The sequence below is a fragment of the Babesia microti genome, chromosome III (assembly GCF_000691945.2).
Source record: "Babesia microti strain RI chromosome III, complete genome".
Classification (NCBI taxonomy): Eukaryota; Apicomplexa; class Aconoidasida; order Piroplasmida; family Babesiidae; genus Babesia; species Babesia microti.
In genome coordinates this window covers 873,574-901,539 of record NC_027207.2, presented here as the reverse complement: position 1 = coordinate 901,539, position 27,966 = coordinate 873,574, and the positions used below count along the sequence as shown (strand labels likewise).

At 35.3% G+C, this 27,966-nt stretch overlaps 11 protein-coding genes across 11 annotated transcripts; 5 read left to right on the top strand and 6 right to left on the bottom strand.

Moving 5' to 3' along the window:
- BMR1_03g02540 (Importin subunit alpha-7) lies at nucleotides 215-1,795 on the bottom strand (the record flags this gene model as incomplete). The annotated part of the gene is made up of 1 exon (XM_012793664.1): nucleotides 215-1,795. One exon carries the CDS (start codon nucleotides 1,793-1,795, stop codon nucleotides 215-217), a length of 1,581 nt encoding a protein of 526 aa, XP_012649118.1.
- An 88-nt stretch (nucleotides 1,796-1,883) lies between these two features.
- Nucleotides 1,884-3,395, top strand: BMR1_03g02535 (hypothetical protein; the record flags this gene model as incomplete). The annotated part of the gene is made up of 1 exon (XM_012793663.1): nucleotides 1,884-3,395. One exon carries the CDS (start codon nucleotides 1,884-1,886, stop codon nucleotides 3,393-3,395), a length of 1,512 nt encoding a protein of 503 aa, XP_012649117.1.
- On the bottom strand, nucleotides 4,410-6,318 carry BMR1_03g02530 (SNARE protein, putative (SYN3); the record flags this gene model as incomplete). The annotated part of the gene is made up of 4 exons (XM_012793662.1): nucleotides 4,410-4,774; nucleotides 4,795-4,950; nucleotides 4,971-5,812; nucleotides 5,834-6,318. 4 exons carry the CDS (start codon nucleotides 6,316-6,318, stop codon nucleotides 4,410-4,412), a joined length of 1,848 nt encoding a protein of 615 aa, XP_012649116.1.
- Nucleotides 6,862-7,681, bottom strand: BMR1_03g02525 (transcription factor with AP2 domain(s) (ApiAP2); the record flags this gene model as incomplete). Its single annotated transcript, XM_021482064.1, has 5 exons — nucleotides 6,862-6,944; nucleotides 6,967-7,053; nucleotides 7,077-7,152; nucleotides 7,175-7,400; nucleotides 7,494-7,681. The coding sequence occupies 5 exons, from the start codon at nucleotides 7,679-7,681 to the stop codon at nucleotides 6,862-6,864; spliced, it is 660 nt and encodes a 219-aa protein (XP_021338626.1).
- Nucleotides 8,080-9,003, top strand: BMR1_03g02520 (hypothetical protein; the record flags this gene model as incomplete). The annotated part of the gene is made up of 2 exons (XM_021482063.1): nucleotides 8,080-8,550; nucleotides 8,788-9,003. 2 exons carry the CDS (start codon nucleotides 8,080-8,082, stop codon nucleotides 9,001-9,003), a joined length of 687 nt encoding a protein of 228 aa, XP_021338625.1.
- BMR1_03g02515 (LCCL domain-containing protein (CCp2)) lies at nucleotides 9,334-14,598 on the bottom strand (the record flags this gene model as incomplete). The annotated part of the gene is made up of 8 exons (XM_012793659.1): nucleotides 9,334-10,602; nucleotides 10,623-10,937; nucleotides 10,960-11,843; nucleotides 11,892-12,161; nucleotides 12,182-13,248; nucleotides 13,270-13,517; nucleotides 13,831-14,057; nucleotides 14,079-14,598. The coding sequence occupies 8 exons, from the start codon at nucleotides 14,596-14,598 to the stop codon at nucleotides 9,334-9,336; spliced, it is 4,800 nt and encodes a 1,599-aa protein (XP_012649113.1).
- Nucleotides 14,599-14,805: 207 nt separating this feature from the next.
- Nucleotides 14,806-15,473, top strand: BMR1_03g02510 (hypothetical protein; the record flags this gene model as incomplete). The annotated part of the gene is made up of 2 exons (XM_021482061.1): nucleotides 14,806-15,106; nucleotides 15,256-15,473. The coding sequence occupies 2 exons, from the start codon at nucleotides 14,806-14,808 to the stop codon at nucleotides 15,471-15,473; spliced, it is 519 nt and encodes a 172-aa protein (XP_021338624.1).
- Nucleotides 15,766-19,382, top strand: BMR1_03g02505 (ferlin, putative; the record flags this gene model as incomplete). The annotated part of the gene is made up of 4 exons (XM_012793657.1): nucleotides 15,766-16,800; nucleotides 16,874-18,221; nucleotides 18,244-18,709; nucleotides 18,758-19,382. The coding sequence occupies 4 exons, from the start codon at nucleotides 15,766-15,768 to the stop codon at nucleotides 19,380-19,382; spliced, it is 3,474 nt and encodes a 1,157-aa protein (XP_012649111.1).
- BMR1_03g02500 (AP-1 complex subunit gamma-1) lies at nucleotides 20,373-22,961 on the bottom strand (the record flags this gene model as incomplete). Its single annotated transcript, XM_012793656.1, has 1 exon — nucleotides 20,373-22,961. The coding sequence occupies one exon, from the start codon at nucleotides 22,959-22,961 to the stop codon at nucleotides 20,373-20,375; it is 2,589 nt and encodes an 862-aa protein (XP_012649110.1).
- Nucleotides 22,962-23,286: 325 nt separating this feature from the next.
- BMR1_03g02490 (hypothetical protein) lies at nucleotides 23,287-26,448 on the top strand (the record flags this gene model as incomplete). The annotated part of the gene is made up of 1 exon (XM_012793655.1): nucleotides 23,287-26,448. The coding sequence occupies one exon, from the start codon at nucleotides 23,287-23,289 to the stop codon at nucleotides 26,446-26,448; it is 3,162 nt and encodes a 1,053-aa protein (XP_012649109.1).
- Nucleotides 26,449-26,598: 150 nt separating this feature from the next.
- Nucleotides 26,599-27,512, bottom strand: BMR1_03g02485 (mitochondrial ribosomal protein L28 precursor, putative; the record flags this gene model as incomplete). The annotated part of the gene is made up of 5 exons (XM_021482060.1): nucleotides 26,599-26,955; nucleotides 26,976-27,160; nucleotides 27,181-27,330; nucleotides 27,351-27,446; nucleotides 27,467-27,512. The coding sequence occupies 5 exons, from the start codon at nucleotides 27,510-27,512 to the stop codon at nucleotides 26,599-26,601; spliced, it is 834 nt and encodes a 277-aa protein (XP_021338623.1).

Here is a 27,966-nt window from a genome sequence, read left to right as displayed (position 1 = left end):
TAAATTATTAAGTTTCACAAACTATATAATCAGACAAATCAATTAACAATTCAATTGATTGATTCAGTAAATTTGTAAAAGTAGGTGGTTGATCAACTCACTAAGTCATTAGTTGTTTGTGGAAAACTTCGATATAAATTAAAACAAAACTTGTAACCAAGTCACTGATGTGATCGATTTGTAGAATTTCGCGTATAATAATTAAATTTCGATTTCACAGGTACCTTTCAACTAATTTCCTAGATTTAACAGCAATGCTGTAGTCTGGGAAGGTTTCGATCCTTAATAAACTAGGGATCCCTTGAGCTTGCTTAAACAGAGTGACATAAGGGTTTTCACACAATCCGTACTTTTTACAGACTTTAATACCCTTGGAAAATATGTTCTCGAGAGCACATAGTACTGTTTTACATAACTTAACTGTTCCCGGATGAGAAGCGTCGCAATAGACCAACAAGTTAAGCATTTCGACATATAACCCCATAGCATCGATGGTAGATGATATAATATATCCAACCTGATCTTGACTTCCGCGTGAAGCACAGGCACATACTGCATACGCCGCCTCAATCTTCGTATTGTAGTCGCAATTATTTTGGAATGTGGCAATGAGGATTGGAAAAGCATCCAAGTTGATCAACCTTTCTACATGTTCCTGGGTTTCACAGCCCAAATTACCAAGGGCATTGCAGGCTCGAGCCCTGGCATCGTCATTAGTCTTGGGGTTTGATATGATCTCCATTAGCGCGTCTGGAACTCCGTGTTGAGACAGGTCCACAATCTGATCGGTGTTAGCAGTGAAAGCCATTTTTGCTATCACTGAAAGGGCGGTAAAAGATACCTCATTATTGGCCTTTGCCAATTGTATGATTTTGTTCAGGATGCACGCATCCAGAACTAGTTCTATACCATAAGTCTTCTCGCATATCACCATCAGTACATCACATGCCATAACTAGTGACTTTGGTTTTTTAAGTGTATTTAGTACTAATTTGCAGAAATTTATAACGAATGAAATCCAACTTAAATAGGTAGAGTCGCGGTTAAATAAATGTTCATTGGGTGACAACGATGCAGTAACAAGAATGTAGCACAACTGCATTGTCTCTGACGATATTTTATGACCGATAATTGAAATCAAAATCTCAGGAAAAGTTAGGGGTGAGGCAAAAGTTGCAAAATTTTTAAGAATTGATATTGAAACTATCCAAATGGGATTATTCTCATCATTTATAGTGAAGAGTACCTTAGATAAGTGTTTAATTAGTTTTTCGCTGCAAAACTTCCTAGCACTCATATGATAAAAATTACTAGTAAAAGTCATCATTGATTGTTCCGTCGGTTGATAATTGAGTAGATAACTTTCAGCAGAATGGGCTGAGATTGACAGTAGCAATTTGAGCACTTCAAGAGAAAAATTGGACACGCAGTTGGGCTCTTCGACAAAGAGGGATAGCACATTTTCATCTAAAAACGAAGGGTCCATCACCTGATCCAATTGATCTGGCGATGATGGCAATTTTATTGTTGAATCGTAACCATCAGGGGATTCAGGCAATTTACCTTCTTTAATGAAATGATTTGCTACTTTGTGTAACTGCCTCACCGCGCGAATTATAATTTCATCTCTGTTACATTGCAGAGCTTCAAACAAAGTGATTTTGGCATGTAATTTACAAGTTGCAGCGAGATCACTGGATAGCTTGTCAATTATGTCTATTTGTGAGAAGTGTACAACATTAGGCACCAATTGATCCGAGTTTGGTTTCAAATTTTTAATCGTTCCATTACGCATAACTTCTCAATAAATTTACATAGTGTAAATTATCAGTAATTAGTGATATGACATTATAATGTGGAGTATTAAGAAGTAATGGGGCGTCATGTCTGATTCGAGCTGCCTCGGTAGTATAGACGGCCCGGTTTCTGCCTATTTGACCGAAAATGCCTCAATGATATATCTGGATCCAGTAACATATGCTAATAAATGTATAGGCTCAGTTTATACTAGAACAATCGTGCCAAGTGTCAATGATAAATTAAGTTTTGACATTAATGCAGTTTCTAATTCTCAAAATAAATTGGAACTTTATTCATCCAAAGGTGGCTACTATTTTATTTACTACACGGAGTTATATAGGTCATGGCAAGTAGATACAATTCAAATTGATCAATCAATATCTCTTTTTTCAAGAAGTCCAGTTGATCTGATATTGACACATTTGGTTAACCCACTTGTATGTTCACTGCAGTTGTTAGTGAATTTGTATGGGTTTGTTAATGTCAAATTTGTAGGATTATTCAATGAACCCGATTCATACCTGTCCGGTCCTAACATAACATTATTCAATGGCCATAGCGGCTTCTTTTCTGTAGTTGACAAATTAGCATCTGAACTAAATTTTTGCGATTGTATATGCAATGAAATTGACGCGAAGATACTGGTAGAGGAATGGCACAATGTATACTTATATCTATTGGGGTATGAACCATGTTATAAATATTACACGAGTGTACTACTATCGCAAACTTATACTAACTTTTTATTGGCCGCATTGAAAATGTTTGAAGTTAAACAAAATTTCGAAAAAAGAAAATCTGAGATCGAATTGGAAACTACATTGTGCAAATTAAATGCATTGCTACAAAAATTCACTTTGGTTGCCAGCAAAAACTTGGATGATCAATGTTTAAATTTACCACACATTATTTCATACTGTTATGTATACGGATTGTTGTCGATTCCGTGTGGCCTTACGCCCTGGGATGGTATGTCCCTAACTCGAGGTGGCCATGTGACGAAGCTAACTGATTGGCTATCTCCAATGAGAGAAGAATCGCACGCATCCATCGGTTCCAATTTGACATTTGCCCAGGCTGCAGCTGACGCTGCTTGCATTGATTCTGCACGTAGGAGACCGACTCTTATGTTTGAACTACTAAGTAACTTGAGTGGCGAGGGCAATTGGCTTATGTGGCGTGAGATATACCAGGGAGATGCGGTAGATACTTATAAGCTAAACTTGGCCTGGTATACCAGGCCCAGTTGTTGTACTAGTTCTCAATTTGAACATAGCAAGGTATGGGTGATTGGTTTGCTCAGCTATAAGTATAGATGTAGTATAATCACCAAACATTGGCTCGTGTGGACTATGCAGAATTATGATGCGTGGAGAGAGAATACACTTTGGAGTGCAAATTCTAGCCATAAATTGGATGAAAATGGCAATTGTTTAGTTTGCCTGAAGAGAGTTGTAAATTTGAGGATCAGGGATGCTACATACAATCTACAGAGACTAGAACGGGCGTTAAGTAAGGGCCATCGAAGATGGGGGGGTCTGGGTAAAACAATATCTCTATTGGCTGCAAATGATTACAATTATAATGCCATCTAGTATACTGATTCAGATACTTTATATCGCCATCTGTTTTTACCTGAATTTACAATGTATTGGGTAATTATTGAATTGTGTTGTATTGCTTTTTAATATTGATATATACGCCATCAGAATTTTTTCGTATTTCAGACAAAATAACGAATTAAAAACTTATACAATACACATTTTACACTATGAATAATTATTTTGTGTAGGTCTGGTCAATTAGTTTGTCAATGCAGCAGTAATGGATACTTGTGTCAATTTGTGCGTTGCTAATATTTTATCAGAGGAAATAGGTATGATATTTTGGGGGTTGTGATTACTAACATTTCATCATTATTAATTATACTCATATAGTTTGATTAACTTTATTATGTTATTATCTTATAAAAATATTCTGAATAGTTTGTAAACTAATCATTTTCCAAATATATTTACTCGCTATGCGCATATCAAAATTATTATTAATTTTAAAAACGTATTCTGCTTGATATATTTTATTTGAAATTTGTCAATGTTAAATTTTCAAAGAGATGAAAATTATATTGATTTTATACATTTAATTATATAAATAAATGTCTTTCATGTGTTAAAAATGGTTTTTGTTATATAAGATATCTATTATCCTTAATTTTAGTTGTTAATTAATAATATTAATTAGGAATGTATAATATGGAAATTAACTTCAAAGCAATAAATAAAGTTTTCAATTATAATAAACTAATAATGTATAATGCATTGTATCATATTATGATAACACATTTTTAAATGAAAATCTATCAACTTAATATCTTTAAATTAGGTAATTTAGTGTTTAAACCCCAATTATAAATTATTTTATTGTGTTTTAATCTGTTAACCGAACTAATGTACATAAATGTTTGATAATAATAACTTAAATTTTTGTATAGGATAAACACCGATTGCTCAACTTAAACTATATATAAATATCGCCAAATAATTTACAATACATAGGTTCCAATCTATGTAGAAGTTAATCTCATTGGAATATATAGTGGAATGTTTAGTTTAACTAAATATTTTCGACAAAGTGCTCCTCTTCTGATCTAGACCCCAGTGTTCCCAATCTCTGGCGCTAAGAATTTTAACATCCATGATATCCCGTAATAGTATTGCGCGTATCAAATCCACTCCGCCTGGTAATTGTTTATCGTTCCTAGCATAATCGTTCACTAGTATTAGTCCCTTGCCATTCATAATATAGGCAACAAAAGGGTAATTTGACTCAGATAATTCACTGGTGTTATTTGACAAATCATTTGATTGTGGGTTGTAATTTGGACCAGTATTAAAATTTTTAGGAACATTATCACAAACTAATTGATCCAGATAGTCATATGTCACCGAATTATGGATAATCAATTGGCGTAATCCTGTATAAATTAGTTAATACCCTCATCTATACATCTCTTAGGTATATTATACGTAATCCAGGGGAATTTAACCAAATGGTATAGCCATAATGCAAATATTTCATAAGAGCAACTTTCCCAGGAAATATCAGCACCTATTTTCCTCCAAACAAAATTGAGCATATAACCATTAACATCTAAATTGTCAAGTGCTTACTCTCAGAATTCGTGAAACATACAGCTTTGAGAATCCTGAGTGCATCTGATGGTGTTATATCATCAATGTAATCTTCCAAAAAAGTAAGTGTTGTTGATATTACAGGTTGTCCACAACTACCATAGTATGATAATGACTCTACCAACATAGATATTTCAGAGATTGTTAATGGAGGTTTTAATGCAGTGCTCACGCATATCTTCAGTTGTTTTTCCAATTTATTAGATGTTAATTTGATTAATGGCAGATAGTGTAATTTCATAGATATGGTAGATATTGTTATGCGATATAAATCGTCTAATTTGAATTCTTCCTCATTATGAATAACAGTATTTACGATTTTATCAAACACGTGGTCATATAGATTGCTGTTTTTTGAATGTTTAGCAATAGCAAATGAGACATAGCTCAATTGTGTCGGTGATAATTGGTTTTTTATAGCAAATTCTGACATTTTGTGTAGTATATCTTCACTACAATTATCAACATGGGTATAAATTTGTATCTGACCCATGAAATTCTCAACGCTTAGTTTTGTACTCATTATCAGGGTAGATATGACAATGTACAATTCAGTGTTTCGGTAACCGAAATGCGCAAAGTTTTTTGCACAGTTAGTAAGCTCTTTAATTGTCAAATCGACACTAGTACATCCAAATAAGTTGTGCCATTCTTCATTGTATATGCTTGATTTTAATTGTTTGATTAGCGGATGTAATAAGCCATTTAGTAGTGGATAATGAGGGTGGTTTAATTGTCTCAGAGATTGGACAATTTTACAAATTGACCCAACATCTAGATTATTCCTATGTAAATATATATCAGACAGTAACAATAGGTATCTGAATAAAACTATTAGTTACCTTTCATCCTTGATGATCCAATCGATAGTGTTTATATCTAAGCCTGCATTGAGACTTTCAGGTGAAGCCGATAATCTAGTAAGGATTAGATCCATATTCTCAGGATGAGATGCCGTTTTAATATCCAATAATTGCTCTGGTAAACAATTACTAATGTCATTAAGCGTAGAATGTTGACTAGTTATGGAAGTGGCTGATGATAGTAAGTTGTTGGAGTGCTGTCCTACATTTTCATTAAATATGTGTGATTTATTATTGTCTATAAATGGTTTGTTGTAAATCTTGTGCGACTTTTGTGCTAGTAATTCAATAGTCCTAACTGCATTGTGCAAAAATAATTGAGGACGGTGTGTCACCAAAAGTGATAAAATCTGTTCGGGATCGTTACATTGCAAGAACAATTTTTCCAATTCTAGGCATTTGTTGCTTATGTATACTGTTGTGGAGAAGTGTCTGATTCGTGGTATGGATAATCGCCACAGCATATCCCACACCAACTGCGTATCGCACTAGACACTATTCTCCGCGTTACATTCGATTTTTTGTAATGATCTGTCATGTTTACAGACGAAACCATTTTTATAAAAATTATGTACACATTTTTTTTTACAATTTGAAATAATTTAATTGACAAATATTGCGTCTGGTGCGCATATTTGTCAATTAATTTCATCAAATATAACTTACTGGTACTTATTTTTGGCATTTAGTGAACTTTTTAATGTATATAACTTAAAAAAATACAATAAGTAATCCATAATTTATCTACCATACATCAATAGAATATTATACAATGTCTTTGTATGTTCACAGATTGTTTCACTTATATCATAGTATATGGGTGCGACATATTTACAAATTTATCTCTAATCAATCATAATTATTTACAATTGATTAACTAAGTACCATATAATGTAATTAGTTGATAGTTAGTTGATTGACGCGGGTTTTTAATAAATTAAAATAATGGCTTGCTGTTAAAGAATAGGTGCCAATTAAGAGGAAGATATGAGAATGGTCGAACGATGCTAAATAGCAATCCCCAATTCCCTTTCTTTCATTTCCCGGCAAATTATTGCATTCCGTCTTGCCTCCTCATGAGTTTTGAATTCTAAAAATCAATAGTAACTGACCAGCTAGGCTGAACCCTTTAGTAATAACCCTTCCATCTTGTTTCCAGTAAGCTCGCCATAGCATGCGTCCTTTGTCATAGTATACGCCTTATACATGATATTAAACATACCTTTCCTGGAGGGAAATGATGAGGCTTCATCGTGGTCTCTACTATCAATTTTACCGGTATAGTCGAGTCTTTTCCTCTACAATTAATTATTAAATTGCCTTTATATCTTTGGATGTCATATTAGGTAATCGGTCCAGGTTTGGTAACTGTAGATTTTGTATATTCTGGTTGTCCTTAGTAGTAATTTTGGCATCTTTTTCGAGCAATCTCTGGAGATTTTCGCAAATGAAATTATCTTGGCGCTGTTGGCGGTGATTGTCTAGTTTTGAAACGAGTAAAAGGGCCAATTCGGTAGGTAAATTACCCTGGGAAGATATTATGGGTCTATGTTATATTGATGGTTATTAAATATGGACAAATCGGGAGATTTCCCCAGAAATATCCATATTTTTAAAAATAAACTAGTTATTTACACACTCAAGTGTTTCCAAGTAGAATGGAAGAGTTCCATTTTCCCTATATTCCATTACCAATTTCCAGTGGAAGAAGAAGTTGTCTTTAAATTCGCTCCATGAGGGGAATATGCAGCGCAAATCAAGAAGTGCCTCATAACAACTGTTTAATTCTTTCAGTGTTTGCAATTTCGTCTCATAAGAATCGCCCATAAGACATTAAAACACTAGAAATTGTTATTTGGTATATGGCATTGACACACTTCTTTTACGTGGGGTCCTGCATCATGGAATCCGCACTCCCTGTCGATTCCATGGCAAAGTAAATATTTTGTTTCAATTTCCAACAGGAGACCATTTGTTACAAACACCTATATTTACATTAATCATTATTTTTATCGCACTAAATTATCCGTAAATGTTACAGTTGGCGTAAAGTGATACTTAATTATTAATTTGCTACTGTTTGATCAATAAAATTTACAATAATTGCATGGCAAGGAATTGAAATCTTGGCACCCAATCTAACAAATTTATAAACGATACTAATATATTTTATTATATGAATCAATACAGTATATTTAATTGATTGTAATATACTGAATTTCAAGATGGCAAGGTACATTACTCCAATGAATGCCGAATTCTTATTTGATTATTTTGCAATTTGTTTTTACATTGGTTCATCTGCCCTGGTATTGGCGTCCTGGAGTTGCCCATACCTCAATCGGATATTTACAAACGGAAAACATGTTACCGCAACTAACGGCTCAGTATGGGTATCGAAATCCAAATTTTTACACATTTATATGTGGGGATTTGTTACAAATCTTATAGTCTACATCACCACGGATTACAGCTACTACAGCACGCCATTAGCACGTATATTGATCGCATTGCATACAATGCGGCGTGCTGCTGAAATTATAATATCTTCAAAGCGTCCATATTCTAAGATGAATTTGTTGGCTTATTTGTATGGTCTGGCTTTTTATACCATATTACCTTTAGTTACTTATGAAGGGACTACTGCTCATTGGTATATCTCGGTGATTGCTTTTTCCCTTGCATCATTATTGCAGGTATTTTTGTCTTAAATTTTTGTCATTTTTTATTTTTACAACTTATAACTTCGTATTGTTAATTGTGTATTTGCTGTATATATTACTGATGTCGTGTTGATATGCTCTTTTATTTTTGTTGCATAAATAAACAATGTCACGTTATACATCATTTTTTATATCGTTTATTATTTTTATTATAATTAAATTTGAAAATTACTTGTAATTCATAAGTTATTAATAATCAGCTTAATATAGTGCATTGTGCATGTCAGTTTGGGGAGGAAAAGAGCATACGATAAGAATGTTGGCATTATCTTCAGATATGCAAACCACATCGCTGAACTTGTCATTTTCATCTGCATTTACCTCATCAGTCCATCCGTTCCATCATTTCTGATGACCGTATATGTTTTCTTCTGCATGTCCAAGCTGATCTATTTGAATTACAAATGGTATCCTAAGAAGAAGTAGAACACACGCATTTTGTACTTACAATATCTTGCTAATAATTTCTCGAATTTTTGTTGATAAAGGAACGCCACTATATGAAATCCACATTAATTTGTGTAAATATTGTTATTTATATTAACATAGAACCGTTAATTGATTAAGATAGTATTTAAACGATTAAAACAATGTATTTAGTCATTCATCTAACACCGGTCCCATTTACAATCAAACAATAATACTTTGAATTTTGCAGTAATCCAAACATAAATAACTAGTGTATAATAATATCCATGAAATTTAATCTAATCAGTAAATATACCATTGTTGTAAACGATTCGGTAAAATTAAAAGTCAAAGTTCGCTATTATTATATATTCTGTCTCCTCCAACAGATTCATTGTCATTGTACGATTTCATTGTACCATTGGCACAGGAATATTCACACTCATTCCCAGCCTTTGTTGAATAACCTTGCGCTGTGATACAACAATTCTTGCAACATTCCACGTCTCCAGCACAAGCGTTTATCGAATGCTCTAGGCACAATGATAGCAAATTGGCCCCTTCCCTCGACAACTTTAATGCAAGGAGTGACTTATTATTAGAAGAGGAAGCACCATTACTGGAATTCCTTTCCAGTGAAATATTGGTAAACGCTACCGCCTTACAGCCCCTATTTGTCAAACCAACTGTAAAAAGTTGGTGCTTATTCTTGCTAGTAATAGTGGTACTTTTGCTGAAAACATTGCTATTAGCATGCGTGGTATCATCAGCTAGTGATTGTTCGTCCATAAACACACTGATATAAAGCTGATCATCCCGTTTAGTCATGCTGATCTTAACTTTGTACCATCGGCCGATCTTTAATCTAATGGAAGAAGTCGCTAGCTCATAAGGAATGCCGTCGGTAACTTGCATCAATTTACTATTAGTGGCTGAAGTTAGAAACGTGATATAGTTGTTTGCATTGCTAAACCTGACAACGCCACCTGCATAACCGTCAGTGCACTGTAAAAAGATGTGAAAGTGGAAGTCGCCGAAAAGGCAGCTTCTTCTGTTTCCCAAAAGGTAGTATCTGTTATCACCAAGGTCTCTCATTATTAACGATTTCATCTTATTCCCACCAAAAAAATGTTTATTATCCAAATTATTTTCTAATACGCTAGATTGTGCCGAGTAAATTGGCATATTTGACACTTCAACCTTCCCCGGAGGTAGTGATATCCAATCGTCGGTAACAATGTCTTCAACATTGTATGTAGTGCAGGTTTTTGAAATCGGTGATGTATAAATATTGTTTATGCAGTTCAATGCCTCGATGTTAACATTTGAAAATGTAACTCTGGGTAGTGAACTGGCCGTAAATCCAAAAGTGCCACTCAGCAGCCCATCATCAATGACATTTATATCAAAGGGCGGAGTTGAATATATATCACTTGTGTGCTTCAAAAAACTAACTCCCAATTTCTCTCTTCTAGCTTCAATTCTGATCGTTACGTCTTCGTTGGAGTTGTCATCTGGTGAGGGTTCATTAATATTGATAAAACGGGCTAATTCATGGGCAATGCCATCTTGAACTCTCACCAATCTCTTATACATTTCACCATCATTGTCCGCATTCTAAATTGGCTTTTTATTACCTGAACCAATTGTACCAAGTAGTAATTGGTTGGATTTTGAAATCTAAAGACCAGGCCAGCAGACCCGCTGCCTACAAACTTTACAGTGGCTACATATATGAAATCAAAGAGATTTTTGTCCCTTTTGACACAAATTGAAGTGGATCTATCCTTCAATTGTTGTGGATTTGTTTGTTGGTCATTAAAATACTGGATTGTCTGATCATTCACTTCCCAAATGCCAATGCCCAAATAACCAAATTCCATATTAAAGTTTTGTAGCTGATTTATTGACCATGAGAGAAACGATTGGTGTTTGTCATATTTCTGTTTAACCTATATCATAACTCGCACTTACAGTCCTGTATTGATCATGCGATTCCTTGGCCTTATTGACAAGGTATGTAGTAGCCAAATCCAATTTGGATTGAATTTCAGTGAATTTTCTTTCCAGATTTAGCAAGTTTTTATCATTTCTTTGGTATGCAAAGAGGGTGGGTATTAACAGGCTTCTGGTGTTGTGTAGTATATGATTGACGTGGGTACTTAGCAGATTTATGAAGGAGTTGCTAATTTCTTGGATAGATTTATCGAACAATCTCACTAATAATCCCATTTGGCGCTGAGTATTTGTGTTGTTATAATATTCATCATTCTCATGGTTATAAATATTGTAGTCGGTTGTATTTGTGGAATCGAGTTCATTATCTGTTTGCACGTTGTTACTATTTGTCATCTTTCCATCACTAGCGCTATCTCCGATGCCAGTATCCTTCCTGGGGGCAGCCTTAGGTATTTCACTTGTTCCACTAATTTTTGTTTTGCCAATTGTAGTGTTTCCACTACTAAGAATGTTATCCGATTTGCTGTTGCTACATAGGCCCAATATTTCCACGGCAAATTCCCCTCTTTGGCCCTCTACCGCTTCAGCCACAACGCCATTAGCGACGAATCCTCCATAACTTTCCAGCCCCTGAATAACTTTAGTCCTTATGTACCTGCTGCCATTAACAGCAGCCGCAAGGCACAACGGACTGTCCATCGTGAACACGAAAGCTTTATGAACACCAGTGTTTGTAGTTAGGGCCTCGAACCCACCTACTAGCCTAAATTTATCTGTATCCAATTTCTTTGGACAATCAGATGGACAAGAGAACAGGTATTCATTGCCTAGTGTGTGACTGAGACTCTTCATCGTCGTGACGCAATCTATGGATTTCATTGGTTGCCCATAGAAGCCGCCTAAATTAGCCAGTTGTCAAATTTATGCTAAAATAGAATGATACATACATATAATTCCGGCCATTTCTTTAGTGGTAGAATCGATACCCATGATAGCATCACGGGACACAGCTATCGTGTTATCACCATCATTATGATTAACCAAATTTTCAAGTGCCTCAGTGGAGTCTGTATTAAGGTCTAATGATTTAAATTTTCCATCTGATATAAATGCCACGGGATATAGAGCATCTGAGTCGGCACTAATAACTTGGAGCATGTGCTGAATGGCCCTAACCTGTGCCGGATCATATATCCTAACTACATCCAATCCCACAGCTAAATGAATGATTTCCTACCCTTACACATATTAACCGCATCGTTAACGCTTACTGAATCAATGTCAATTTGCTGCTCTAAGTAAGTCAAGCCCATTTTCATATCGCAATATACCCTAATAGCACTGGTGGCACATTCATGCCTGATGTAGTAAAATCCTGATGGAATTTGGGGGTTGTTATTCTTAATTTCCAAACAATCCCGTCCAGGATTATCCGATGATATGCCCAATGTTGTAGATTTTACGGGATTTGAGTAATGTAGTTTGTCCAGATTCTGCGTGATTACCTCAAACTCTCTCTCCAAAAATTCTATCTTCTCACTCTTCTGTAGAATATCCCTTTTGCATAAATCGATGGGTAGATGTTCCAATTTTGATGATAAGTTCTCGATGTCTCCAATCAAGGAATTCAATTTTGATCTAACGCTATCCAGTTTGTGTAAATCCACTTGATGAATAGATTCAAGAAAGTATTTGTCTCGGGAATCATATGACTTTTTGGCAATTGAACATTCTTCGACAATAGTGGTCAATCTGTTGGCCAAAATGCCAACAGATCTGATCCCATAACAAGAATATTGAGAATTAGATGGTTCAGATAGGCCATTTTTCATCACAATCTTTACAAACTGACAACTTATACCTCCTATTTCATTGTGTGTGTGAACTAATATGTTGGATTTCACTTCTACGACGCTTTCGAATTTGTATCTCACTCCATTATCGCCCTTAGTGCCATTATCGCCCTTAGTGCCATTATCGCCATCTCCGACGTTAGATATGAGTATTTCATAGGTTAAAGGCGCTGAATCCCATAGTATCTCAACTCTCTCTACCTTGTAAGCCTCCATTAGATCTAAAGTAAGTGTTACAATAGAGGGCTTTTCCGTAGCAAAGGGCCGTGACTGCCATTTGGTCGTGGGATTTCCATCTACAGCATTATAAGGGGGATATTCATCTGAATCGTCTGATGATGACACTAGCTTCGACATCGCTACATCATTGTATCCTGCCTTTGATCCCCTTTGCGATAAGCAATAATCGCCGGATTTGTCGACTGATAATTGATTTTGAGGAGTTAAATGCCTAGTTTATCGTTATTTTTACCATATTGATCCGCCCTTATCGAGGTATTCAGTGCAATCACCCATCATGACCAACTCACCCATACCATTATTCGTGGAGTCAATAATATCATTGCTGGATTTGACTACTACGCATTTATCCAATATAGGTGAATATAATTGGCCATTTGAGTTGAACTTGAAGATATCAAGGCCAGAATTCATTGCTATTGGGATTATGCAACTGGATAAGATGAGTTCTCCTGTCTGATCCACCTGCAGGCACATGTCCTAAATAAACATAATAGTCAAAAAATCCCATTTTATTAAAGTTTTAACAAAGTAGATGCCAATAATCAAACAATTACAAGTAATAAGTAAATAGAAAATTACATTGGTATAGCATTTGTCACCATAAATTGAATAAACGTTGAATGTGTGAAAACTATTTTCAATTGGAAATAGAGTAATGTTATAGCCAAACTTTTAGGAATGTTATTGTGATTTATATTTGCATTATGAACTCTTTAATAACATATAAATAATGTGAATTTAGGTGTAAACATGCAATCAAAAGTAATGAGTTGTCGAAAATGATACTAACCTGTACGCTGGTAATACCCGATTGAATCCTGAACAAAGCATCAGGTTCCCCTACAAATCGCACACTACGTATAGCAACAAAATCATTTGGTACCATAACAAATTTGATTTTTCTGCACCTAACAAAGTCACTAAATTTTGTGTAGCTAGATTCTCCACTAATTGTTGTAACGATTGTTTCCCAGTGATCAATTCCAGCATTTTTTCCAATTGAACAGCTAATTGAATCTGTATGAAGCGTTCAATTACATGTAATTGGTGGTTTAACCCATTCAATATCGGTGCCTCCCACCACCTTTAGTAGCTTAAATGTCACGACAAATGACACCTCATCCTTATCTGTTAAATTTTGTTCAGATTTCCAGTAGTTAGAGCCTCTGGTTAATGCATTTTTAGCCGCATATTTCGGTATTCCGTTTTCCAATTCCCTAGATACGGAGCTTGCAAAGGCTGATTGGCCACCAAATAATGACGAGGGTTTTGGGTCAGTAAACAGTGTATTTTGAGCCTGAACCATTAATTCATTTTTGCTATCATCAACTGCATTATCACTAGGACTAGTATCATCACTAGGTGTATTGGATCGACTTGTTGATGAGTTGGTCCGCAATATGTCATATTGGTCAGCTGATGAGAGTTGATTGGGTTGATCAGCTAAATTAGGCTGGATTGGTTGGTTAGATTGGTTTTTTATAGTGTCAACTGGGAGTGATTGTGTGGAATTTGTTGCAAAAAAGGTTAGCACTAGAGTTAGTACGAACAATCGCATCTTCAGCAATTGTTACGCACAGTAGCTCAAAAAACAGCGTTCAGTTGCACTCAATAACCATTTTCTTGTATCCCATAAACTATAATCTTGCTATACAATCAATCGATACGAACTAATTTCCGTTGGCACGACACGTTGGGTGATCAACATATGTCTACAAAAAATAAAAACAATTGGAATATATGAAATAAACTGTGTGCAGTAACAATGGATCGAGAAATACATAAATTAAATCAATTGGTGTCCCTAATGCCATACCGTAACGACAAAAATAGGACTGACGGTGTCAATGTTGGGTCTGGTCTACCATGCACATCATTGGAAGAGGTTAACTTATTGACCAAAATAAGTGAGTATTTTGTCAAACTAACGGGTGAAGTTCTCAGTGAAAATTTTCTGAACGGTGACTTGGGTATTGGTGGCGTAAAACGTGTACGCAAAGAGGATAGGTTTGACAGAAATATCCATATGGCCAGGTTGGAACTGAAGAAATTGGACGCACAGATAGGTAAATTAAATTGTTACTTAACTTACTATGCATTAGATTATTCTTGTGATTTGACAGCTAAAATAGTTGATTTTATATCGATTTAATGTGCAAATAATGAATGTAAAATGGATGTGGCCTTTTTAATATTCTAAGAGCAATTAATGTAGAAAAGAGGAAAAGGGAGCTGCGTAAGATTAATGGACAAATAAAGGCGGCAAAGATGGATAGAATATCACTACTAGGCCGCATCACCTTGTACCAACAACAGCTCATCCTAATGGCACAGGCAAAGGATGCCATTGAAGCTATTAAAAAGGAGAAGTTCGATCAAGGTAGAGTTCTAGCGGAATCTGATGATGTTGAGATTTCAGATTATATAGCTTAATCCTACTTTAATTTTATTGTAAAATTTAATTTACAAGTTAAATTCACATAAGCAGTATGTACTATCGCCAGCCACTTAGTAAATGGAGTGTCATGGATGAATTGCAAAATTTTGCCCAATTGCTCATAGAAGCCATAGTTAGTACATATAATATATATGGGAATTAATATTGTGGCATAGTGTACGTCCCCAGGCATGGGTATAGGGTAGGCCATATGTATATTATGTAGACGTTAGTTATGGTATGAATGAATATGTTGTGAAATGTAACTTGAAAGGTGTGTAGTTTGGAATGCTTGGGATAACTCTATTCGAAGTAATGTTTAGTGATGGAGTAGCCAATGTGTGGAATGCCGTTTGCAAGGTTCGTTGCTCTGGATACGAATTTTGGACCGATGTGTGTGAAAACGTCACTACAATTGCCTATTGGAACCAATCCTTTGTGGCAAATATTTCTGTCACTGAAGTAGCCAATATTACAATTATCATTGACATTGAAAAATGTAATACTTTCCAACGAAATACGCCTGTTGGTATATGCGCTATTGATGTTACAAGGGGTACTAACAGTGAAATACAAAAATTACCAGTATTTTCGGCTGCTGGAGGTAAAATCATTGGCTATTTTTCACTCAAAATTTGTGTAAAACCTGAGTCAAACATATCGCATCTGATTGATTCTGGTAATCCGTATATCACAACCTATGGAAAAAATACGGATGATTACACTACTTCCCAAATCTATCACTTGAGAATAGACATTCTAAGGCTTGAAGGTCTTCCTGTACAACTGATAAACCCTTATGTCACTTGTGAATTTAGGAGTATTAGACTTCGAACGAATTTGATTCAAGCAGAAAATGAAAACGGCATTAGTGATAAAGATACAATAAGATCTTATATATTCAACCAAACATTTTCATTCTACACACTTAACCACAGTTCGGCTAGCGATTCTGTTACACTAAAGCTTTTTGCCAGTGAAAATTCGTTACTATCCTTAAGTAAAGAAATCGCTATGGGAATTCTATCCTATAACTTGCTAAAGGTGCAACCGATAGCGCCCTTTTGGTTCAATTTATATACACAAGTAGATGGGGAAAAGTTTTTTAACGGCAGGTTACTTGTGAGTGGAAAGTGTGTTAGAGTTACTCAGTTTGGGGAGGCCAAAATTGTGGCAGCACCTTTTTACAACCTACCGTCAGCGACACAATTTAACATTTTTGTGGATCTATATAGAATAATTACTTCAATTTCAAGTAATGACCTTGTGTGTGAGGTAAAATGTGGGAGTTCACTCAGGAAGGTTAGCATAAATGCTGGAAAGGTAAGTTTGCATATAATTGTATGGACAACATGAAAATACTGTAATGATGTTATAATGTGATCAAATCATTTAGAGTTATTTGAATGAAAGGGTGATTTTACCTATCAGTCTGCCAGAAGATAGCAATGATTTGAATAATTTTAAAAGCGATTACTATCTTGAATTTAGGCTATTTTCCAACAAACAACTCATGGCTCACAAATTTACCAAACTAAAGAAATTATTCAATTGGCAATCATTTTCCATTAAATCACAAAATAATGGTAATTTTGATTATTTATCTATTCTAATGGGCGTGGAAATATCTCTTACTGGTTCATCTCCCCCTATGCGTATGAGATTGGTAAAAAGACCCTTCACTTACCGATTGCAAATTGTGGCAGCGAAAGTTAACCCCCCAACTTATCTAAACGCTTTGTACTTCAATTTGGCAATTGCAGGGATGGTAAAAACTACGTCCCAAGTAACCACCACTACATCTCGTCCACTGATACTACAAGCCACAACTGTAAATGCAGAGGTGGATGTTAGAGAACTTGGCAGTGGAAATCCACGACTGTATCTCTGTCCAATAAATATACAACTAGTCAAGTATATTGGGTCCACTAAGACACAATACTATGGAACGTTAGAATTGGCAGGTGATAAATTTAGTGGTAGAGTGGCATTAAGTGGTGGATGGGATATTTTGGTTAACTTCGATCTAATTCCCAGTGGAATAGTGTTGCCATTGTGGCAGCCGGTATTTAAACAACTTAGTTTCATAATCTCTGTGCATCGTATAATTATATACAGCAGCAACAAATATGATATTGGTGGTGGAGATTATGTGTTTCAAATTTACGGTCAAAAATTCGAATTCAAAACCCCTTCCTCGAAAATATTCCGATTCCGCTGCAATTATCCCATAAATGCTCATGGTCACAGCACTTCCACTAATACTAACGTTTGTATTGGTGAAAAAATACATGTAACAATCAACAATGTGAGTAATATATTTGGCGAGGATCAGAAAAGGAATTTAACATTTATAATTGCACCTAATGGGATAGAAAAGGTATGCCCTCTTAATGCTGAAAAGGATGCGGTGAATAATGATAAAAACTATGATATTAACAAAAATAATTTGCCCACATCCATTGCTCAGGGTTTTGAGGATCTTCCCATTGGATCAGATGCGATACTGCATAAACTCAGGGGAGTTCATGTCAAACAATCTGATTCAAATGTTATAATACCCAAGAGTTTCCTACTAATAGCTGGCATTAATGGAGATGAAATTGAAATTGCCAAATCTCCTATTAAAGTGGAAACAATTACACCACTACCATATGACACAGCTAGTCTTTTTGAGTGTAGTGGCGGTTCTGCGAGCGTTAAAGTTGGTAAGGTCAAATTTTTTACGACAATTTTGCACAAAGGTAGACAATTCACTTTATTTAGGTTCTGTGGTTTCCGGTGGCAAAGTTATTTCTGATAACAATTTAGATGATTTTATTGCTTCCAGTAGAAAATTATCCATCCTATCATTGATTCTAAATCGTGCATTGTGCATCCCTTTTACAATGGTTGACGTGGCAATTGAGTTTTCGCTGGGGGATTTGAAGGAGGTGGTAAAGGTTGGTGGTAATATTGATTGCGGCATGAATTTGCAGCTAGATCTTTTCTGGCAACAGCAGCTTGTGGTGGATAATACGCCATACCTAACTATAAGCGTGTTATGCGGTAAGGAAAGGGTTAGCGGTATAGTTGATTTGGAAGACTTGTGGTATTTACCTATTAATATCAAATCTGAAACCATAAAAATGGATAAGGGGGGTTACTTGGATGTAGAATATGAACTGGTGCCTAAGGAAACTGGACCAACATTGACACCGCCAATTTCTATGAAATCAAAATACGAGTTGAGGTAATGTCCGTTTATTTTTAATCATTTTTAAAAAACTGTTTAATATAGATTGGTTGTATGGTCAGTGACAAATGTACCTGCTGGTGCTATTGATGGCTTTGTGTGTGTGAAACTCTATACACCTGAATATGAAGGTAAATTTTCTACTAGTCAATTCACTGATTTACACTACAACTGTGGTGGAGATATCGCTATTTTCAATTGGAGGTTTGTTTACCCATGCATTTCATACCCAGTTCCCAGTTGTATTTTGCAAATTTCATTTTTTGACTATAAGAAATTAGGTGGTCACTTACTTTTAGGTGAATATAATTGGGATCTCGAGACAATATTTAATAAGGTAGCGGCTTCAGGGCATGGGATTCAAGAGGATTCTACTGTTTCATTGGGTAAATGTAAGGTACAACTATCTATGTACTTATTGAATCAAGCGGAGGCTAATGCCAAGCCTGTAGGTCTAGGGCGGGATGAACCAAATTTGAACCCAAAATTACTAACCCCTTCCCATGGAAGAGCTTGGAAAGATGTGATTTTAAGTGCAGAATCGTCGCTAGGCATTTCACTAGGTCTGGACATGTCGATTTTTTACTTGTTCATACGAATTGGATCAGTGGCTATAACTTTCATCGCTTTGATCATTATTGCATTAGTTTACCCCGCCATATTTGCATGAAAATGGTACTCCCTCATCTTCTGGGTTTCATAGAGTACCTCTGGCAATTTTAATTTGCGCCATGTGATTAATTATGCAATAAATTAATTTTTGAAATATTAATTGCCATTGGCATCATTGGTTTATAGGATCAAAGAGTAGTGCAAATTGTTTGATATCATAATTTAGTTCAATTGTTCTGTAAAATTTGTGTCATAACCTTGATTATATTCGCCAGGTATATAATAATGGGTTTTATCATCACTAAAACAACACAACTGATGGGCAATAATATTAATTAGTGTGATTGCATATTCTACATTTTCATGTGTTTGCTCACAATACAGTGTTTAATTAAAGTTATTTTGTGTAAATATGTTTGTGCATAAGATTTATAAGTTATAATATAAATACTGTCAATCATTTTGAAATTGTGCTGAATAGCAGATTAATGGCGGAGTAATTACTAATAGTACATGATTGTTTAATTAATTATAGAGGCAGCTGGATTGTTTTATAATGGGTATTTTATTTATGGGTAATACTAGTGATTGATTTAATTGTTTATTTCAAGCATAATAAATGATTATATATATGTTTGTGTGATTTTTACATTTGACCGGTTGTATATGAGATTATTATATGTAAATAAGTGATCATATTGATATTCAATTACATGGGTATGTAGTAATAATAATAATAATAGTGCTTTGTCGCCAATGTGTAACGCGGTTCCCAATTTACAATTCATTGTATGTAGGCTAAATAGACATAATCAAATCCAAATATGGTATTTTTATACATATTTTATATAAATAAATCGACACCTATATATAGTCATAATAATCACAAATAAAATTAAAGATATATCACCGGTTAGATAATCCAAGCAAATGGTCTACATGGCATTTGCATACCCAAATAGCTCAATGTATATTAGTAATATCATTGTAGTTATAAAACAATATCAAAATAAATACATTGCAATGGGTTTAATTAGATAAGTATGTTTCATCGTTTGTCTAGGGACAAATCAGCAAATGCATCAACTTGCGATAACTCATCCTTGATCAAGTCCAGTTGTCTCATATGATCAGTAGTGGAGGTGTCAGTTGCTGTGTGTGCTGGGATAGCGGTGGAATAGAATGAAGGTTCAATGTCAATCTTCAAATTGTCGTCTCTCGCAGAATAAGAGGGACTTTTTGTGGGATAAAACAAGGAATCTGACTCTATCTTAATATCGTTAGATTTTTTGGAAAAGGCTTCTTCTGCCACTGATGTAAATGGGTCGTCCATAACCAAATTAGAGATATTCGGTTTCAAAAAATCGGTTTTACATTCAGCAACCATCTTCTCACCGCGCTTATCAGGTAAATTGAAAGTGGATTCATTTTGGGGTATCGGTTTAAGGAAATCCAGCTCCAGTAAATTAATCCCCATTGTAAGGTTGGTATCAGTTGTAAATGGGTAATTCAGTTCAAAATTTGCGTGGGCATTCATTAAATTGGTACCCAATGGTTTAGTATTGGGTGATGAAATAATGTCACCTATACTATATTCATCATTATTGATACCGATTGTAGGATCATTGCCAGTAAAAACAAAATCTGTACTGCAAGGAACAGCTGTGTCACCATCAAGAATTCCCAAAATCAAATAAAACTCACACGCACGTTGTTGTAACTCTATGTTTTCAAAATTACGGAATTTGGATATGATTTCCCTGAAAATAGTCAAATGCTCCGGGTACTTTAGTGACAATTTGCAAAGGCAATTCAACAAATACTCTCCGTTATCAGTTCCAACACCGGATAACACCCTTTCTGACAAGTGTATCAGGAAGGAAATTACTTCATGTATCGGTAATTCGAATTTTTCAGTGTTCTCATCACCATTGTCATTATTGCCATTATTATCATTAGCATTGCCAACAGTACTTAAAATGTCCAATTCAGACTGTGAAAATGGGTCCATTGAATCCAGTATGTTGGTTGAATCATTAGAGTTATTATTTTTAGTAGTAGCGTGTGGATATTTATTTGGCATAATGCCCCTAGAAAGGACAGAGTCAAGGCGACTCGACCAACCCTCCTTGCCATCCGTAACACATTCACTAAGCGACCACAGGCATGCATTGACCAACAGAAGTTGGTTAATATTACTTCTTGCTGCTACAAATAGTTGGGAAATTGCCTTGTCTGTAATGTCGGGGTTCTTTCGAATTAAATCGCACAGTTTGGATAGGATCTCATTAGGCGCAGATGATCCAGTAAGTGACAGTAGTTTTATATACATCTCCAGCTGATAAATCGGTGGTGTGTAAAAGGCTGTTAATGCATGGCTTATCTTCATTGCAGCATCGCGCTTCAAAGAGTCATTCGAAGTTAATAGTATATTAGAAAAATGTTTTACCATGGGTAAAACATTTTCCTGGTTAGTAAGTAGAAAAGATACGTTGAGTGCCACCTTTCGGATATAGATATCTGGATTGAGCAAACAGTGCACAATGTAGTTTATGTGGCGCTGTGCAGTCGTTGTGTCACTTTTTACTATCTTTTGAAGTATGTTTAGCGCCACGCACTTTAGATTGTTATCTGGGCTCTCTAAAAATCGTTTAATGATGTTACTAGCTAATAGCCTTAGCCCCTTCTCGACTGGACAAGCAAAAATACATTCTACACAAGCATATTGAACACTAACACCTGGATTATAGGTCAAAACTTTGTTATTTTTTGTATCTTGTTGAGTTGCAATTTGGGCTAGCAGATTATTTAGCTCCCTTTGTACATGAGGTTGCAATTTAAACGCCGACAAGCGACATAGCAGACGTAAAATCTTTGATTGGAGGAAGGGATCTGGAATGCCACCTATAGAACAATCGCCGTATACAGGACCATTAGTGCCAGGGGGGCCAATTAGTTTATACATCCTTTCAATTAAAACCGGTACATTTGAACTCCACTCTGGGTAATCGGGGTATCGATCCAATAAAGCAGTTAGCAAGACGCACCCAGATGAAACAACGCCATGATTTTGGTCCAAAATCAGCTTAGGAACCATATGAATATACAAGGTGACGTCATCATGGATTATCGATGGTGGAGTATTTAATTTGAGTATATACCTTTTCATACATAGTGCTGCCTTCTTCTTAATTAGAGGATTGCTGACTTGCAGTAAATACTGTATTTCAGTGTCTAACGACTGAAACATTTCCAAAGTGCCTATATTTGCTAAGGCAGTTAGTGCAAGTGATGAGACGTAATGATTTGGGTGGGATAGATCCAATTTGATAGAATTAGTTACTAGCATCAAAATCTCCATGTTTTCATTTAACAATAGTGACAAACCCAGGTAACCTATGCGTTTGTCTGAAAATTTGTCTGATGCAACAAGCTTTAGACATTCAATTTGGCCGAAATTTGTTGCGTGACCCAAAATATGGATGAACAAAAGTTTTGTGACATTTCGGCGGCGATCGCTATTGGGATCCTCCCTAAACCCTGTTCTGATATTAGCACATTCTGTGGCTATCAAAGCGCGTTCCTCTGCTAAAGTTTTGCAACAGCGGATGCGGCGAACCAAATCCTTTATGCTCATTGTATAAATGTTTTATTGTTATTATAGTAGCGGATTTTTTGTTTTAAAATCTGCAATTTTTAGTATTTAATTTCATTTCCTTCAATCATAAAGTAATGTACAAATCAAGATGTGATAGGCAAAGAGTTTCAATGTATTAATATATGGGCGTTACATTATATTTTGGACAATTATACTGTGTAAATTTCAGTTTTAAAACTGAAAAACAAGTATTTTCAAGTTGCTAACTTTCATCACTAACTTATATATATGACAACCCTACTTACCAACCAACCCATTTAAATTAATATCCACACACTGGTCACTACTCTGTTTGCTGTGTGTTATGTATAGGTCAGATACTATTTTGGTGGATTCTCCCCAAAAAAATATTAGAGAAGGTAAAAGAACATGGGCAACAAAAACACACCCATATACTGCAATTGTAGAAATTGAAGATGGCTGTAACGATCTCTATCTCCAAATTGACTCTAGTAGTTCTGATTCTTCCTGTGAATCAGTGAAAATTAACTCCAATCATAACACAGTTTCAACTCTATCTCCTAGCCCTCTACCACTAAAAGGGAAAAATGAAAATGCCAGACCGACTTGCCATTCAACCAATCCTAAAGCATCAATTTTGTCAATCAAATCGCCAATGTTACTCCATTCTGTAGAAAAAAATCGATCAAATATAGAACATGACCAGTATATGATAAATAATAAATCATCACTCAAAAACGAATTAAACTCATCAGTCACCAAAAGGCTCCCAAATTTACAAATTCTTTGTAATAGATATATCAAGTGTGACGGAGCAAAACGACTTGAAATTGCTGCGCAATTTCTGGTATCTTTGGTTGAGTATTCTGGATTTCCAAAAATACAACCTGACACTTCGGTGTTTAAAAGGTTAAAATCACAATTGATGATCAAGCCGGAAACTCAATATTACCAATTATCTGACCGCGCGCTTTATATACGTACAGGTGCATCTGTATCTAGAGTGTTACGGAATTTTCTTAAAAAGAACCCAAGTTTGACTTTATCCCCTGAATCACAGCTTCCAAAGATAACAGTGCTTCCAAACAATCTACTGGATATAACAATTTGCCTGTTGTGCGTTGGGTTTAGGCAGATAAGACGATATGTATCAGCCCTATTAGGTAACATTGTGAAATTTATGGTTAAAAATCCTAAATTTGAAGATACGGGTAAACATTTACTACATATATTAGTGGATATGAGAAGTCAAGACGTTATGTCTGATACCAGAATCAGCGGCTATCAATTATTGGCTAAGCACATCACTAGGATTCAGTGCAACCTAACAGAATTGCTAAGTCGGGGTCTAAGAGATTCAAGCATTAAAGTAAGGAGGTTAGTTATGGCTGCTACGATTGATGTGATAAAGTCTGGTAATAAAAATGACCTCGATATAACAAATCTACTAGATATAACGTTGCAGCGGTTTTGCGACTCTACCAGTGTGAAGGATAGGTCAGACATTGCAAAATTTTGGTTATTGGTAGTGGAAAATGGTGCAACAGATTGTTACAATTTTGAACAAGTTGTTCTACTAGCAAAAAGTTCTGATAATTGTACATCCGCGTTTAACAACTTCCTAAGGGGGTACCTAAGGAGAACTATTTGCACTATGACAACAGGAGATTCATTATCTGTGATCAATAGCTTTCAAAGCCCTTCAAAATTGTCCACAAGCCGCATTTTTAGTGTCGAAGGCCTTCAGTCAATTCTCACATATATTTTTAGCATAACACATAATGATAATCTGTTTAAAGGTGTGATTGAACTGGGCATTTTTACTTCAAATCTCATAAATGCTACTTGGCAATCATTTCCTTTCCTTCTGGACCTTCCAGTCATCATAGATATGTTTGGACAATTAGATAATTTGACCAATCCACAAGGGGTGGATAGGGATAAATTTTCTATTGTCATGTTTTCCATACTAAAACAATCACTCAAATGTCTAATTAACTCCAATGACAGTTTTATATCACTCAAGAACGATGCCATTGTATCATTCCTTACTTCATTCACATCATTATCCACCAAAGCAGAATCTGATGTTTGCTATACATTGTTATTGGAATCACTCTCTCGAGTATCTGACTTCATTTACTCAATAAATTATTCCATAGATGAATACTTGGAACAAATTTCTACTGTAATATACACTAGATTGTGCGCCATTGAATATAACTCATGTATTTTGATACACTCTTTGAGGTATCTACAAAAGTTTGCAACTATTAGTGATGTGGAAGAGAATCTCATGAAATTTGTTGGAATGCACAGACAAAAGTGCTGCAAAAAATCCGTTTTCGTCATAGCACACGTTGCACACATTCTAAGCTGGAAATACGTTAAAGACATTTTATATGATACCTGCAAAATGAACAATGATGAATGTTCAAGTTCAAATTTGGCCATGTTATACGCTATATTTGAATCGGGTGTTTATGCAAAGGTTAAAAATGAACTGGACAATTTGGAAGATATACAACAATTAAGTATGTTGCGAAGGAAAATATACAAAATTTCATTTCAACTCTTGCACCTTGAAACCCCAGTCCATTTAAATGAAGATCACATAATTGACAATGGAGGTAATGATGGCGAAAATGATATATTGGTTAGCAATTTTTCAATACTTGTTACCTCTGTTATATTGTTGACATTGCAATTGGAGAATTTGATAACTAGTAACGGTATAACACAGTACATACTAAATGACCAAGAAGAGGCTATGTTATCTAAATTGTTTTTTACGGTTTTTAAGCAGAAAACGCCCGTACTAAATGTGCAAAAATCGATATTTACATCTCTTGTGACTCACCAATTGCCATCAGACAACGTGGAAAGGATGCAATACTGGAAAAATGAATATGTAGTAGAGAACATGGAATCGTGTGCTTCAGTACTAGCTAAACTTTTTTCAATGACTCTAAATACTAGCCTTTATAGCTCCAGTTTGGGAGCGTTACTGCTTTGCCAATTATGCAGCAAAAATAAACAACTAGCGTGTTGCGCCAGGGAATTTTGTATGCTACTTATGAAAATAAACAGAACTTTGTTGTATGACCTATTGTTATGCGTTATCACCTACAAATCAGATTGTACTAAACGAATATGTTATGAATCGCATGATTGTAAAATACACAATAATGTTAGCGACACTAGTGATGATTGCACGAGTGAGATAACTGAAAAACAACTAATATTCATAAAGTTATGCTCTGTGTTTGTGGAGATAACTGAATCTGCAAGCATGCCAAAGGATATTAAAAGATTTATTTTGAATGCAGTAAATTATGTGTTGGCTGAAAACCCTAAAAATTCACAGTTTATATTTCACATTATAAAAATTTTTATGAAACCTGCATTTGTTGCCAGCCCCGAATGGAACGATTTGAAATGTTCATTACAAAAGTCGTTCCCACAAATACCGTGTGCAGATATGATCACTTTACTAACACGATGACACACTAGCATTAACTATACGGCATCTTACAGTTATGCCTACACCATAAATTTATATCGCCAGCTAGGACATTAGGTTATCTATCTACAAGATGTTATGCAATATAAAGCAGAAGTGAGATACGTTATATGTATATGGCATATAATGGGGTCAGTAAGGTCTTACATCGTTGTATCTGTACGTTTTAGATCTGCGCTTAAAAATTGCCCCGGATCTTCCTCCCCCACCCCTGCCTTGGCCCCTTCTATAGGCATTAAGCAACTTTATATCTACATGAGCCCTTTCCATGATTCTGGCCTGTCTTAGTCGCTTTCTCAGTGGCTCCATTAACTTTGCATTGTTCCACCAGAGGTTAAGCGGTGTAACTGCGGATTCTACAAACTCCTGGTGTTCGGGAGTTCCCCCAGATGGCGGAAGGTAGAATGGTGAGTAGCTTTTGTTACTGTCGTTATTTTGTGACTTTTCAATCCCTCTCAAATGGGTGTAATAAGCTTGCATTGGATCAATCTGAATAATAAATAAATTACCCTGCTACGCTTGGTGTAGAAAACTTTCCAGGGTAATCCAAGTGCCTTAAATTGGTAATTTTGTGGTTGTCGGTAAAAGTATATAACATTGCGAATCCTCTCCCCCAATTGTGAACGAAGCTGTTCGGGCGTGGTATTTAATATGTAATTGTCAAAACCACCCTTATCGGCCATTTCATGTAGTGCTAAGTATGTTAGTAGTTACCACTAGTAGACACACGAACTGGAACCAATGTGTTAAGGGCTTGCGACTCGAATAACTTTCTGAAAACGTTGGGCTTGAGTTTAATTCGCGTTTTATTTAAAGAATAGGATACTTTGGTGTAGTAGTTAAAGTCCTCATCGTGATACAAGCCTAAGTGAGTTTGGGAGTACCTGTCTGAGATGCCGCTGATGGAGGTCTTCCGTAAGCTTTTACGGGGATTGGATGGATTATTTGGTGTTTTTTGAAAGCTTTTCTGAGTCTATTGCCTAAGTGAACTAACTTTTACCATGTAAACGCAAATATTTTCCAAATAGGAAAGGGTATCTACCCATTGTATCATTTGTAGTTATTTTTGGCAGTTTCTAATATGGAATTGATTATTGCATAGAGATTTTGCGTGTATTCCATATATTTATATATGCTTATGATAAAATGATGTAGAAATATGTATATTGGTAATACATATCTATATGTGCGGTAATAAATACACTGTAATTCACTATGCGGATAATCAGGTGTATTTGTAGGTTGTATAGAACAAAAATGAAATGGTAAATAAATAATTTTTAATTAGTCGTAAAATATATTTTTCAGAACTAGTAATCACATTATTAAAACTTATAAAAATTAACAATTTGTCATAAATATGTTTGTAGTGAATAATAAACTTAGTGAAGTGGTTGGGTTGTCAGTCATGTTTTAATGCGTTGTTTAGGGCACTAACCGTATATAGCCATAAATACTGTGAATTCTATGGGATACGTAATGGAATCTCAGCACTATATG